This window comes from Gallinula chloropus (assembly GCF_964237585.1).
Source record: "Gallinula chloropus genome assembly, chromosome: 12".
NCBI lineage: Eukaryota > Metazoa > Chordata > Aves > Gruiformes > Rallidae > Gallinula > Gallinula chloropus.
Window position 1 is genome coordinate 15,964,724 of NC_140097.1, and position 16,196 is coordinate 15,980,919.

Sequence of the window (16,196 nt, forward strand, 5' to 3'; positions counted from 1 at the left end):
GCTTCCAGTAGCAATTTCTTTTCCCTTCCCCTGAACGTGGCAGAGCAAGACTTCCCTGGGCAGCATCTTGGGAGAGCTGGAGCAGGCAGTCTGGATCATCTCAGTGTCTCAATGGTGCACACGTTGTGAGCACACATCTGTGTCACATTCTTTCAGATCAAATCCTAAGTTTATGAAATTCAACAGATTTGTAGCATTTCTGGAGATAATTACATGGCTGCTGGCAAGGATGAGGCTGTTGGGTGTAGTGTCAGCTGCATAACCTGTATCAGCTGCTTGAGAGATGCTCTGTGTTATGGGAGAGGCAGCTGCACTTGAGTAACTCTTCAGAACATATAGTTTGTGATGAGAAATGGCTTTCTGCAGCAGATGAAATTCTCTGTCTGTGCAAGGTGTTATGTCTCTCCAGAAATTTGAATTTGTCCTACTGAAATCTGTGCCAATAAGAGAAGACACAGAATTTCTGAAGGTGAAGAATGTAGAGTCTGTCCAGAAAAGCAAACCAGAACAAACCCCCAATCTGAAATATGTAACTCAGCGCCTGTATTTTAGTAACTTAGGCTGCAGTTCCCTGTGTTGCTTTTTTTTTTTTTACTTCCAAGGGAGGGAAAAATGGAGGAGCTGAAGGAAAATCTAGGCCACCTCCACAGGTGCTATAAAATAATTTAATATTCCACCACAGAGTGAGGGCAGAGAGGGAAGGAGATTGCATTGCCTGTCTGCTTTGTCATGGGACTGAAATTCTTTTTCTTTATTCTTTTTACCTGAAGTTGGAGAAGATGGAGGTCACCGGCACCGCTCATTCCTCAGAAGCAGGAGGTGGGTCAGCAGGCAGAAAAGGTAATGCTCCTCACAGCAATGAATGGCAGTGGTGGGCAAAACTTGTGCAGCTCCTCTTCTCCAGGTGTCCCCTTGCCCTTCTCCTCCACTGCTGGACATTTCTGATCTGATTTGTCCTGCAGCTAATAGTCAACATCTCTCCTCCCTCAAACTTCCTAGAGAGAAACTGTCTCACAGGTGGATTTCTTTTAAACCCTAAATATGTAATACATGTCTGGTGTTGGTATAGGGTATTCTTGTAGACATCTACACTCCCAATAAGAAATTCCCAGTGCCTGTAAGAAGTCCAAAGAGAAGGTCCCTCTGATTTCATGGGGAAATAAAAAACATGTTGACAAAAATTACATGATAGACGACAGGTGCTCTGGGGGGCAATCCTGTAAGATTTTCAAGGGAGTCCTGTGGGGAACTGGTAAAGAGCACTGCATTTCAGGTACTTGAGGAAAAAATGGCATTTTCTGTAGGAGCTGTAGTAAGAAACTGGGTATTTATCACATTCCTTTTACCCATCTTGCAAATTGTGGGAAGCTTTAGTTGCAGAGGAGCCCCATACTGCTCCTGCTGCCATCGGTGGGGATGGGGAAGGCTTATCACATCTGTATCTTATTTGAGATTGTCATAGCAGAGCTGTCTGCCAGGTCTGTGTGATGAAACCGTTCTAGTCCTAACATGTAGACAGTCAGCTGCTTTTAGGTCAGTGTGAGGGGAAAACTTCAGATAGGTGGTGGTCGTCTGTCCTGCTCCAAAGAAGAGAGTACACAGCACTGTGCAGTACATTTAGCGTGTCCCAGTGGCATCATAGTGATGTGTTTCAGCATTTCAGAACTAAGAAGTGGCAGATTTTGGCCTTACCTTGGCTCTGTGCGATGTGCTGTAAGATAGCAGCTCTCTGCAAGGCTTGTGTTTTCTGGTTTACCTGCCAGACCAGCCTCCAGGTTGTGAATAGTTGTGTCCTGAGTACTGCCACTAGTATTTTGCTCCTCGCCGGCTTACATAGTCCGAGCAGCCATCTTCTGAGTTTGTCACTTCCAATTCCAGTGTGTCACTGCACGTCAGCACCTTTCATTGCAGGTGTTGGTATCTGTCAAATGAAAGGTGTGATGCACCAGTCCCTCTGCAGCCAACCGCAGCGGTTCGGATGCGTGAATAGCTGAGTACAATTACTTTTTCTAGACAGCAGGAACACCATAGTAACACAGACCCGATTCTCTCCTTAAAAATTTTCAGCCGAACAATGAAATTCCACAGTCCCGTTATTATTTGAGTTCTCCAAATGGAGAGATGGAAGAGAGTACTTCCCTTAGATACTTTATACTGTCATGGATATTGTCTCCTGCATTATAGATCCTGTGTTATAAAGATTTGAAGTTTAAATTATTCTTCAGTGCTACACTGAAATTTATCACGCTTAAATTTATCTTACACTGAAGCATTCCAGGTGTGACTAATTTATTTGTTTTCCAACTTGTACACCAGGTTCAGCTGTGAGCATCAGTTCAGCTCCTGCCGCTATGCCAAAAGGCCTGCTTCAGGTAACTGGAGACTGGGAGCGGTTTGAGGCTTGATCGTCACGGTTACTTTCCAAATTAATCTCCGTTATTTTCTCCAGGTTGCACCTACATCATCAAGCGTAACTAAACAGATGGAAACTTCTAAAAGGAGCGAGAAGGCAAAGGCTGTGACTTCGTCTGCGCACACGGATAACGTAACGCAGATCTCTGCAGCAGATGGGGTGATAAATAACCTTCAAAGGGATGACTCTCTAGACTCCGGTTCCTATGGAAAACAGGCTGCAACTCATGATAGCGGCACACCAGCCAAAACGATTGGCAGGTTTTCAGTAATCAGCACTCAAGATGAATTAACTTTAACAGCGCCGCACTGCTTAAGGTTCTCGGCACCCCCAGACGTGTATTTGGATGAGCTGCCCTCCAGCCCAGACCTGAAGACAGCTGTGCGGCGGGTGCAGACGGCCTCTTCAGTCGACGTCCTCTGTGACCAGGGTTCGAGTGATTCTGCCGATGAGCCTTTCCATCGGCAGTCCGTTGCGGCTGCCCAGCTGTCCCCTCCGAGCGGTAGCACAGCCACGGACTTGATTAAAAAAGCAGCTGCTTTCCTGCAAAGATCTGGCAAGGTGAGCTCACCAGCCCTCGATTCACCCAACGGGCAAGGAGCTAAAATTCCCACCATCAACATAACATCTTTCCACTCGCAGTCATCGTACATGAGCAGCGACAACGACTCGGAGTTTGAAGATGCGGATATGAAGAAAGAATTGCAGAACCTGAGAGAAAAGTAGGTTGGGTTTGCAAACAATGCTAAGGGAGCTTGTGTTGAGATACCTCGGCAGTGCCTCTGCATGTGATGAGCAAATAATGTGGATTTCATGGCTGTAATAAGTAAGCTGGTTCTGGGTAAATTAGGCATATCTAGGATTCTCCTCCCCAAATGCCATATGACATCTTTTTACACATTGTTTTGTTTCTCAATGCCATTTAGAAGAATAATTCAATAATGATTATTTTAAACTCCAAAACATTGCTGCTGTGGTCCCATTTCCTTACTGAGAAGCTGTGTCTGTACAGTACAGCAATAGCATTTGTGGTGTGTGTGATTGTAGGTTCCCATGTGGATGCTATTTAATGCGGCATAAAAATAATCAAGCAAAGAAGCTCCTCCACGTTTAGGTGGAACTTCCTATAGTCCAATTTGTGCCCATGGCCTCTTGTCCTGTCCGTGGGCACCACTGAAACAAGACTGACCCCATCCTCCTGACCCCACCCCTCAAGTGTTTATAAGTATTGATGAGATTCCCCCCTCAGCCTTCTCTTTTCTAGGCTAAAGAGTCCTGAGTCCATCAGCCTCTCTTTGTAAGAGATGTTCTGGTCCCCTCATCTCTGTAGCCCTTTCTTGTACCCTCTCCAGTAGCTCCCTGTCCTTCTTGACCCGGGGAGCCCACGACTGCACACACTGTTCCAGGTGAGGCCTCCCCAGGGCAGAGCAGGGGGCAGGAGAACCTCCCTCCACCTGCTGCCCATGCTTTTCTTGATCTACCCCAGGATGCCGTTGGCTTTCTTGGCCACGAGGGACATTGCTGGCTTATGGCCAACCTGTTGTCCACCAAGCAGGTGTCCTGCTTCCTTTGCCTGGCTTCTTGCTCTTAGGGATACACTGATCCTGAGCTTTGAGTGAGAAATGTCGAAGTCGGTTGTTTTTACTGAGGCTTTTGAAAATCTTTTTGGCTGTCTAGGACTCTGCCTTACAAATGAATTCTTGAGAAGTCAGTTGCTGCAGTTGCTCAGTAGATCGTTATAATTTCATGTGCTTTTGGATGAGCAGTTGATTGGTTTATAGTCGGGGACGGGCTTTTTTTCTTTATTTAGATCTAATTATGCTGTCAAGATGTGGTGCTTTATCAAATACATCACTAGCAGAGTTATTTATTTTTTACATTTAGGCATATGAAAGAAATTGCTGAACTTCAGACTCAGCAGAAGATGTGGTGCTTTATCAAATACATCACTAGCAGAGTTATTTATTTTTTACATTTAGGCATATGAAAGAAATTGCTGAACTTCAGACTCAGCAGAAGAATGAGATAGAGGCACTGTATATTCGGTTAGGGAAACCCCTTCCTCCCAACCTGGGGTTCCTTCACTCAGCCCCTCCAAGCAGCCGCCGCCGAAGAACCAGCAAAAACAAATTGAAAGGTGGAAAACTATTAAACCCTCTGGTCCAGCAGCTCAGGAGCGGAACATCAAGCACAAGTAGGTACCCTCGGTTGCTTTCTGCATGCCAGTGGTTTGCATCAGCTGTGGTTCTGCTGTGTGATTGCACGGCCCGCAGGAAGGGCGATGGATTGTTGTTGGGTTTTAATACTGTGACTCAGGTTTATGTGCTGCCAACTGGTTTTGAAGTGGGTTTCTTTTGGGGTGGGCTTATCACAGCTGCCCGGCGCTGAACCGTACTTACCTTCTCTGCGTTGGTTGCAGCGCTTGGCAGAGGGACAATATTCCACTTCAATTTGGATTCCAGCCTGGTGAGGTTTTCTCATGCTTTCTCCAAATTCAATCTATTGATGTTTGTTTTCCTTTCTTGGGTGCTGTTATCCTCTATTGATTAGGTGCTGTATCTTCTGGTAGTTGTTTATTTTTTCCTACAAGGTGCTGTATAAATAAGGTTGGATTGCAGTTGCTCCCCCAAAAGATGGGAAATAAAAGCAGTTAGAAAACTGTGGTGGATGCTTTGACCACCTGAAGTAGTTTGAAATTTTTCAAATAGAATCATTTGGATTGGAAAAGACCTTTGAGAACATCAAGTCCAACTGCTAACCCAGCCCTGACAGGGCCACCACTAACCCTTGTCCCCAAGCCCCACATCTTAAATCCCTCCAGGGATGGAGATTCCTCCACTCCCCTGGGCAGCCTGTTCCAGTGTTTGACAACCCATTAGGTGAAGACATTTTTCATGACACCCGATCTAATCCTCCCCTGCTGCAACTTGAGGTAGTTTCCTCCTGTCCCTTTGCTTGTTCCCTGGGAGAAGAGACCAACCCCCACAAGTCTTGAGTCATCATCTCTTTGGGAAATATAAAGACAGAATTCAAGTAGGGAATGTTGATAGACCCCAGTACCTATTTCTTCAACAAATTGTAGAATAGAATACGAATATTTTTTCTTCTGCAGACGATGTTGCTGTTCAGAGGAGCAGCGGCATTTCCAGCATTAACCCTGCGTATCAAACCTGGTAGCTCTTGTTTTCAAAGTTGCTGTGTCATAGGTCCACTCTGAATTTCATTGATCTTAATGACAGAGTGTTTTGGAGGTTTTTGCTTTTAATTAATCATTTCAACTGAGAGGGGAAAAGCAATGATACTCAGAGGCAAGATGCTCTGTGATCTGATTTTTGACCTTCCTGGGTCTTTTCTCAGGGATGAAGGGCAAGCAGCTCCTAACACCATTATTGGTGTAATCACCAGTTCCACTGTTAGATGCTTTTGCTGATAAGTTCATGTAACAAATGACTACAAAGGTATTCTGGTGGTAAAGCCTCTTTACCTGAGACATTCATGTAGACATATATAGGTACAGATGTGTGTGTATATATATATGCACACACATAGATACAGATTTTTATAAGTATAAGCACACACTTAGATAGAGGGGGTTTTATATATTTAGATGCAGATTTTTATATTTACAGATTTTTATATTTGGATACAGGTTTTTAGAGAGAGACATGTATCTATCTGCATACAAATAGCTATAAATATAATAGAAATCAAAATTATAAATATAAATATAAACTATAAAATAGAATATATTTTATAATGAGAATTTCCTCATTTCATTGCAGCAACTTTTTATTTCTCCTCATTTACTTGCTTTTACCTTCCATGTTTGAGAGCAAGCTCTTCTCAGTTGTTCTGCATGTTCATCCTCCTAATTAGGCACTTCTGCAGCTTGTGCTTTGCTTCAGCAGCGCTCTCTGTGAGGTCCTGACTCCAGCCTTTCTGAGAATTGCAGGAAAAATCAAACCTACTCCATAAACTTCTCAGAGAAACTGGCTCAGCAGTAGCACACATAGGTGGTTTTCTGGTGCAGGCTGTCCACAAAGTCTGTGTTTCACCTGGTACTTGAGAATTTCAAACTACTGTTCTCAGTGGCAAAGTAACAGCTGTTTTTAGGCACGGGGGTTTATTCAGTGGTGGTGTAGTATTTGCTGTTGCATGTATTTTGTTTGTTTTGTTCTTCCAGGTAATCTTTCAGACTCTAAAGATTCACCCCACAAAGAAACCCATAAAACTCAGCCTGGATCTCCGGAAGCAGCGGCAGTCCCTTCCCCTGCCCCGGCCACCTTTGGGAAGGCTGTTCAGACACAGCAGCCGTGCTCCGTCAAAGCCTCTTTGTCTTCTGACATCTGCTCCGGCTTAGGCCCCGAAGGAGGTGACGTGAACGCGAGCTCTGGCCAAGGTGATTTTTTTCGTACCGGCTGCTGGGCCTGTCTTCCAGCACATGCTAAAATTAGTTCGCTTCCCTTAGGCTTGAACTTTTTAGGAGTGGATTTCACTTCTAGTCGTATAGGAACGTGAACCTTTGTCAACCCAAATTACTGGCTTATCTTTAAAAAGATCGTTCCGGTGTTGTCAGCAGAACAAAAGTGTCTTACCAAGTGTTAAGGGTCAACACTCAAGGAGGGATGTTCATTTTTAGGAAGGAAATACCTTTTAGTTTTGCCAGCAGTGGCTTTATGCTGACACGTTTGCTGGAGTCTGCCTTACAGATTTCTGAGAAAAAAGAAAGGAAAACAAAACAAATGACATGAGATTGTTTCCTTTGGCTTATTTTGGGCTTTTTTATTAGCCCCTTGATACTGGTAGACCCAGAGTTCTCATTATAAACTAACAAAGCATCTTGGATGTGAGGGGAAAGAAAGAAAGAAATAATAAGGAAAACTAAACCCAGAGAACAAGTTCCATTTCCTTTATCTAAGGAGTTAATTTTGTGCATGGTTTTGGAGTCCCAGCTAAATGAGTGTAGATTGGCTGTACTCCCCAGTCCCGACCTCTGATACTCCTGTGTATTGCACACCTCTGTAGGCTTTGACTGATCTTGCTGCCATGCATATTGGAAGTTATAACGGTGATTAAAATACCTTCCTCTCATTGCACATCCTGCCAAACTAATCTACAAAATACCTATCTGTTCTCTTCTGCTGTTATTGCATCCTTTGTGTATGGTCAATTAACTTACTCCTCTTTGGCAAAGTTAAAATGGAGATGTGGATGTTTAACTAACAAAGCTGATTTGACTGATGGTATAGGACATCTGATCACAGCTACTTGTACTTTATAAGTGTCTTTGTTTTCTTCCCTTTATATTCATTTGCAGGCTGGACGGTTTTCCACCAAACGTCTGAGAGAGTGACCTATAAATCTAGTAGCAAACCTCGTACCAGATTCCTCAGTGGACCTGTGTCTTTGTCCATCTGTTTGTATTTGTTCTTTTGTATTTTATCACAGTCCATCTTTCTTTTACCCCCTTTTTCCAATTCCATGTTTTATATCTCTAATATGTTTGGCAGGATGCCCCTTTTTCTGACCCATCTTTTCTTTCTTTTTATCTTTCTTTTAAGTAATCATCATGAACACGCCTTATTTATATTAATTTTTCATATGAAAGCTTTTTTTGCACTGCTTTTGGCTCGTGCCTGGGCACCAAAAGCATGTGTGGAAGATCTCATCATTTATTATATAGCCTTATGGTAAATTTTACCCTGGACTTCTCAAAGCTTTTGTACTTTCTGTGATTTATGTTGAAGTAATTTTATTTGCAATGTGGCAAATATACATGTCTGCTGTCCCAGTTCCAGCGACAACAAAAAGAAATCCGTCCTTCTGTAGACGAATGGTCTCTTTCACACATGTTTGGACTCTGAAGACATGCATGTAGCAAGCTGATACAATACTAGAAGGTCACTGAAGGGTATAACTTCCATACAAGGGCTGTATTAACACGATATACAGTACTGTTTATATCCACTCTCTTTTCTTTAATTTCCCCCACCCCCCGCTCTTTGCATGTGGAAATGCTGAGACAATAGTGCTCCAGCTAGTTCTTCCAAAAATCGGTGTTCTAGGTGGGCTTTTCCCCATGTGTTCACGTTAATTACTCTTAAGTGAGCAATTTTTGACGTGCTCAGAAGCAGCAGGAAGATCTGCTTGCTCCAAGGGAGAGTGCCATCAACTTTTTGTGTGTGAGAGCTGATCTGGCTGAAGCACTTTACTCAGTTTATTTTCTTATGACCTTATGTGACCTCAGAGATGAAGTCAATTAGCAGTTCATCAAAGCATAAATAAGTAAAAAGCACTATCAGATTTTCAGATGATACTTTGAAATGGATTGCTAGGATCCAGCATTTTTTGTTTCAAATATTTGTGCACCTGCTATTTGTACCCTATTTGTATGATTTCTAAAGTAATTGGCAATTCAACAAAATGATATCCAGCTATTTAATGAACAAATTAAGACCTTTTCACCTGATCATATATATGCTGCTTTTTAGGCAAACGGATTTTGCTTGTACAATAAAGATATGTTGTGCTGAACAGGTACTATAGGCCACTTACATATAACATGAGAAAGGCAAATAATGTTGTTGAGAAAATGTTTGGTTAACTATTCATTTGCGTTAAGATCAGATCTCCCATTGGAGTTCTACATTGCTCATCATTATCCAGGCAGTACAGATCAAAGGCACAAGACCACTCCGATACACTCCTCCTAATTCTATGAATAAAAAGTATTTTAAAAAATAATCTTGATTTTTTTTTTTTAAATTTTTTTGGCTTTGTTTTTGTTTGAGGCCCCAGAAGTCCAGGCATTCAGGTTCTTGAAAACTGATGTTTACAGCTCTGCATACTGAATTGATTACCATGCAAGTTTTTAATGACTGATGAAGTTGTGAGGCAATTTTGCATCCAGGGATAATTTTTTTCTGAGAACCCAGGGGGAATTCTTGGTTCACAAGCTTCCCCCTTTGCTGTTATAACAGACATCATAGTTTCTGCCTCTACATGTAATCCCCAGAAGTTGTTTCTTTAATCTTTCACAGAACTACTTATTCAGTAGGATGCAGAAAGACTGGGAGACGGAAATTAAAACCCAGCATATTAAAACTGCTTTGGTGCATGGATACTGTGAATGAATCCAAGGGAGTATGTAAATCCTTCAAATCGGGAAGTGTCCCAGTGCTTAAATAACTTGGCACGAGTATAATTGCTTTCTGTTCTCATCTTATGTGTTCTCTTCTTGGTTCTTCGGGGTACGGTGTTGAGAGTGGACGTTTGCGCTCCCCCGTTTGAGTCATGTGAGGAGATGGACCAAGTTTCAGGCCCTTTGCCCTGACACATCCATCCTGAGCCACCCCTGCTCAGAGCACACAGCTTGCTCGCTTGTGCTGTCACTTGAGTTGCTAGACCGTTCCCCACAGTAGGTTTTAATGGGGTTAGGAGAGAATTTTGGCTCAAGTCTGGAAGGTTGGCTGAGGCACGAAGGTGTAGCTGCATGCAGCCCTGTGCCCTGAGGGCAGCCAGTGCTGGGACTGCTGTTGAAGTACATATGGCCAGCAGTTCCTCCGGGCATCAGTGTCCAGAGCAGCCATGCCCATGGGCCGTGGGAACAGCTAGTGCGAGGTAAAGATGATGGGAATGTAGCTGGCTCATGCTCCTTCCCCTCTGCAAGGGATGTAGGTAGAGCCAAGCATCCAGGTGAGGTTCTGAGCTTGTTTGCAGGGAGAGCGGGCAATGGTAACGGTGCTGGGACATGGCTGTCTGGGGCCAAGAGCTTGGTCTTGGTTCTGTCTGCAGGTCACGGTTCCTCTGGGGTGTTCTTGTTTCTTGGAGAGCTGTTGGGAAAAGTTGTGTGGGAATTTCAGAAATGATCTGAGTCTGTACCTTTGGTTAAGGGAAAACAGAATGGAGGGTGGGCATGCAGGGTGAGGGTTGTTCTCTGTGACAGATCAGGATGAGTTCAAGTCTGTTAATGATGGCTTCACCCAATGTCTTGCCCTGATTACAAGATCCATCAAACCTAAACACTTTATGTTCCCACAGAATGGCTTTTTGAGCTGTTTGCTGTGTCCAATACTGACTTTTCCTTTGCACTTTTCAACGGGCTTCAGCATAACTTTAGCCTGAGTTCCTGCCCTGAGGTGCAGATGCAGGGGTGTCCCAGGGAACAGTTTGCGAGTTCTCAAAAGCACCCCTTGGCTTGGACTCGTCACCTTGTGCACAGTGGGTTTTGTGATGTCTGCAGTGATTAATCTACTGCATGTGCGTATGCGATTATGGAAATGGGCTAATAATTTACTGCCATTTCAGTTTTATTTTAGCTTTCAAGCTTTGTGATAGCTGCTAGGGTGCAAATGTGGGACAGTGGATTTTTTTTTCTCCCACATGATGTAATGGCTACTTAATTTCTTGGATACAAAATTGGGAATTGGAGGTACAACACCGTGCTGAACCTTTGCAGTCTTAGATTAAATCTTAATTATGATTCATCTCCTTATCTCTACAGCTATTAAACACCTTGATTTTAGAAGTAATACAATTAATCTGGTGAATTAGGTTCACCAAGTGCATTTTTAATTGAATTTGCATTTAAAACCAATTGCAGCTGCTGTTTGGCGGTCCCTGCTTCAGGCAGTATCACCACACAGATAAACGTTCCTCATCTCCCAAGCAACCTGCTGAAGTGCTACAGTTGGGAAGAAATAGCTCTCATCCTGGTGACTGACCCTCTTGTAATATTTCCCTTAATATTGGCTCCACTCAGGCAGATGTCTTGTGAACCTGCCCCATAGCACTGTTCTCTGTCGCTTCCCCAACGCGTACCAGGGGGAGGCAGGTTTGGTTTGGCACCTGAGGTGCTCATAAACTTGTGACTCGGTTTTCAGGAAGGGGAGAGGTTGGTGATTAAACTTTTTTACATGTATTTGAGCACGTACTGCAGTCAGCTGCCCACTTTTACTTTTTGCAGGCAGTTGCTTTTTGGTTGGGTGGGTGTTGTGCCAAACAACCTATTGCTACTTGCAGGATGCTGCAGGATAGGTAAGGAATAGCGTTCCAGTGTTACTGCAACTGATGTTTCCATAATGGGAGCTGCTAGCTAACTTTGAGATAGGCAAGGTAAGGTGTGTCCAAGGGGGGAAAAAAATTAAGATGCGAGTTGTTCAGTTGTGAATGTGACCTGTATTTGTTATCCAGGCTTTGGGATGAGAAGCTGGACTTGGTCGTGCTTGTGTAAGACGTTACTGTAGTCATGTCCTGATTCTCTTGGAATAGAAACCTCATTAAGCCATATGAAATATTAAGAAAGTCTTTCAAAGCAATCCTCCTGTTCCTCCTCATGCCACCCATGTCAACACACAAACATTTCTTCCGCCTTTTTTCCTCCCTCTTTGTTTTACTTTCTCTTCCTCAGTCTCTGACTGACATCTCTCCTTTCTCCTTCGAAGACTCACTCTGAGCCTGTATCAGCCTGGACCTGCAGTCTCTGAGTTTAAAGCTGCATTTCTGGCACAGTAACATAAAATACCGACACCGGTTGGCTGTAGAGAAAAAGTACATCCATCCTGTATCTTGCTTTTTGCCCCACACTGATTTTGCTCATGTTTTCAAGTGCTGCTTCACAATAAACTTGCCATGCCCCATGTCAGTTAACTCATCTCCTCCCATACCATAACAAGTCTTCTTACCAAGTCCAAAATACCTTTCAGGAAATTCGGCACTGATATAGAAACAGTGCTTATGTCTGGCAAGATCTGACAGTCAAGTAGGGTTCTCGGCACACTTCTGGCACTCTGCCTGTCCAACAGAATGCGTAAAGTCATGATATCAAGGATGTAATGAGATGATGATGAAAAACTGAACTGCGTAGTTTGGTTAAACAAGAACTCAGCTGCTCAGCTGGGTTGTGTTTCTGTACTTGGACAGGGCATAAGGGAAGCTCGCTCACGGTTACTTGCAATTGAAGCTCAGAATGTCACGTTTAGGCACAAACCCTCCTATTAAAATATTTGGAAACAATTGGCCTCAGACCTGCAGAACAATGTATCTTTTTGGACTTGTAAAACAGGACTTTTAGGGTTGTTTTACAGTTTGTCTTTGCAGCCAGACTAGCTTGACTTGTTCCTGAAAGCATTTTTGGCCTCCTATCACAAACTGAATTGACATCATTTCCTGCATAAATAGCATAGGAATCAAAGCTTTCTATCAGGCAATTTGGACAAAAAATCCACCCCAAAACAAAAAACCAAAACAAACCCAAACCAAAAACCACAACCAAATGCACCTTTAAGTCATGAGACCTTGCTTTTGGCATGCTATTGTACTTTCCAAAGCTTACGAATGGCTGCACATTAAGAAAGGTTTGAGCTGTACAGTTATTTAGGCTTCCTTTACTCACCTGAACTGCTGACTTTGTCTGTCCTTTCTTGCATAATAACTACTTTTTGATTGCTTAAAAGTACAGAAGCTTGTCCGTGAGATTTGTTGTGTTTAGTCTTACCTAATTCTGTATGTCTTGTATTGTTTTACCTTGTAGGGTCCACCTTGAAACGACTATGTCTAGGCAAAGATCACAGTAGTAGTAACTATCCCATTTTTGTTTCTCAGTATTTCCTTCATGGCATGGGATGTTGGTTTGGTTTTTTTATTTTTTGCTTTTTTATTATTATTTTATTACTAAAAGCTAGTTGTTGAATAAGTCGAGCTGATGCACTGATACCGGTATGAAATTAGACTGTATAAATGGCGATCCTTTCATAACAATGCATGTGCTGTGATGTCTTGGGAACCACGCATGCTGCAAGACAGTTGTGGTATTCTTTGTGTGTGAGACTGTGCACGCATGCGGCGAGAAAACTGGATTCAGTGTTTGTCTTTCTGAAATACACACCTTTATATGACTGCAGTTCTCTGCTGGAGGAATTTAGATATAGAGAGCTAAAACCAATCTCGTTCCCGTTGTGCTGCATGACATGTTAAACACTAATTGAAGAGCTTTCCTGTCAAAATACTTATTTTTCTCACCCTCGAGCAAAGGAAAAGAAAACAAGCAGTATTCACTTAGAAGTTACATTGCAGGTTGAATGCATGATCATTTAAAGGTTATTAACGTATTTTATATAACCGTAGGACTAATTAGTTTTCTCTGTTTCCTTGGCTGGTAACTGATTAACAGAAAAAAGAAGACTGAATGTTCATGTTTGCTTATGGAATAGTTTTACTACCGGTGTATGAACCTTTTTGCTTGGAGAGATGGTCTTTACTTCAAACCTTTAGCTATATTGAATGCCTTAGCCAAAAAGTTCCTGCCTGTTTTTCAAATCCAGGCACCTTCAGTTGCTGTTCCCTGCTGATCTTGCTGTGTCAGATTTGTAGTTACCAACCCCAAAAAAGGACAGATTTTTTTTCCCCCTCTCCTAGAAATAAGTGAACATACCAAATTAAATCCGTCAATAGGCTTCCCGGCTGCTTTTACCTATACCAAAAGTTCTGTATCTTTATCTTTGTCTCAAAACCTCAGACACACACTAAGTCTGCCTCTCTCCTCTTTCTTCTGTACGTTCATGGTCCTGTTTGAGGGTTTTTTTTTCCTCAAAAAATGATCCCCTGATGGCAGAGTAAATGGTCCTGATGCCGCTGAGAGAGATTGGGGGCTACTGGAGTCTTTGAGGTGTAGTAGCCAGCCCTACTTGTAACCTATATGGCAATTACATTTTAAAAGGAGGACAGTAAGCTTACACAAGTAAAACAAATGATAATTTTTTTAAGGCATGCAGCTTTGGCAAGCAGCACACCCTGCCTCCCACTCCCGGGCAGCAGTCTCCTCTGGAGAGACTTTGTGAGCTGCAGGATGCCGGTGTTATGGGGCTGCATTTATCTCTTCTCCCTGAGTCATTAATTTCCCGGAGAGAGGAGCTGTGGGTGCAACAGCTGGTGGCTGAGGTGGCGTGATGTGATAGAGAATCTGAATGCATTGAACTTGGACCATTTCTTTAAGCAAAGGTGTTCCCTGGAAAGGAGGGGGAGGGAGTAAAGTCTGAAAAGCCACTGTTTGAATTGCGGTAGATGAGAAGGTGTTTGAGCAGCAAAGCGGTGGGGCAGAGATGCCATCGTCAGCTTTCTTTGTGTGTGATTTTCCAGGATCCTCGACAAACAGTCTCGTTACGTGCCCTGAGCCCCTCCCGCAATCAACCCTGCAGGTTCAGGCCAACAACAGTAACAACAAGAAAGGGACGTTCACAGACGATCTTCACAAGCTGGTTGACCAGTGGACAAGCAAAACAGTTGGAGCTGCACAGACAAAACCTTCCTTAAACCAACTGAAGCAGAACCAAAAAAGGCAAGACATGGAGCCAAAGGCTAATCCCATGCAAACACAGAATGAGACGTGTGGAGTAAGTGGCGCTCCTTGAAGGACGTACCTTTTGCTATGTGTCTGAAAGCCTTTGCAGAACTCAGATTTGGAGGAGGACATAAACTAAAATTACTTCAGATAGATGCTTCCTATAAATGTCCATCTCTTTTCATTAAGTACTAAACCAGATTTTTTTTTTATCAAATTGTCTTTTGGAATAATCTCGAGGGATATATGGGCTGCAAAATATATATATAAAAATATATTTTTAAATTGCAAACTGCTTAATGACAGCAATACACAGCAATACTCATACTGTTAACCATATGTTGCTCAACTCTAAGTTTTAACTATTCCTAAAGTTTTTCTTCTTTTTGATGTTTAATGTTAATCTTCCTTTAGGCAGGATCAGTGGCTGGGCTGGTGGCTTGGTGGTAGTGAGCCTTGGTTTTAGTGGAAGCAGAGTGAGTACTGTGCTGGGATAGGGGACAGCTGGATGCGTTGCTGCCCCTTGCTTGTTGTACTGGGCATCTTTTTCGGGGGGTCTGCCTCATGAAAACACTGTCTTCAGAAGTGCTGTGAACATAAACTTGCAAGGAAACAGAAATCGGAAGTTCCCCAGTTCATCCCCTTTTCTTTTCAGTAGCGGGCAGAAAGCATCACGGCTGTGGTTGTGTCTGTGCTCAGCGTGTTTTCAGGGTTGAGAGATGATGGGCAAAAATGAATGAAAGTGTAGCTAGAATCCCAGTTTCCCATGCTGTCCCACCCTGGCTTTGGTTTCCAGACCTCTTCATCCTCCACAGGGTTGGATGGTTCATTTTTACTGGGTTTTTTTTTTTTTTTTTTTTAAGACTAGAAATTGAGCCAAAGTCAAGGAAGATAATTTCATTTTTAAAGCAAGGAAATAGCAAAAAACAACCAGTGAGGGGCTGCTTTGTAACCCCTTGAAAACAGGCCAAGTGGCTCTGGATAGTAAGGCACTGCCTTTTTGGCATGTTGAAGGGTGCAGCAGTAGTGATGTAGTTACCGGGGAGGTGAGACGTGCCGCAGCAGGAACCGCACTGCGACGTCTGCTCAGGTACCTGTTGGCTGTGGAGTTTGAGGGGTCGCTGCCTTCTGGAGGAAAAGCGTTTGTGCAGATTTATTAAGGAATGTTAAGGAATTGATTAAGGAATGTTCTGCCAGTTCTGAGATAGTGTAAATGGGGCGGGGAGGAAGGAGCAAATGATCCTTTGGCGGAGTGGTGGTTTAACCAGTATAAACCCACTTGGGGGAAGCAGCGACATCCTCTTAGGACATCATTAGTTCTCACAAAACAAGTCAAAGGAAATTGAAGATTTCTAGGAAGTGATGGTGAGGGCACAGATTTTGTTCCTCTTTTTTTGACGTGCTTTTTGCAGCCTGATGTCCTTTCCCTGAGAATCACGCAGGAGT

General features: G+C 43.1%; 1 protein-coding gene across 1 annotated transcript in view; it reads left to right on the forward strand.

Moving 5' to 3' along the window:
* Positions 1-16,196, forward strand: part of WNK2 (WNK lysine deficient protein kinase 2) — a gene marked incomplete at its 5' end in the record, with an annotated part of 101,781 nt that overhangs the window by 76,063 nt on the left and 9,522 nt on the right. Inside the window, 9 exons of the mRNA XM_084269567.1 lie at positions 771-819; positions 2,317-2,372; positions 2,450-2,974; positions 3,056-3,135; positions 4,393-4,607; positions 6,597-6,812; positions 7,731-7,829; positions 12,945-12,989; positions 14,549-14,802. Of these exons, the coding sequence (XP_084125693.1) occupies positions 771-819; positions 2,317-2,372; positions 2,450-2,974; positions 3,056-3,135; positions 4,393-4,607; positions 6,597-6,812; positions 7,731-7,829; positions 12,945-12,989; positions 14,549-14,802 (1,539 nt within the window). The remainder of the gene's footprint in view (positions 1-770; positions 820-2,316; positions 2,373-2,449; positions 2,975-3,055; positions 3,136-4,392; positions 4,608-6,596; positions 6,813-7,730; positions 7,830-12,944; positions 12,990-14,548; positions 14,803-16,196) is intronic.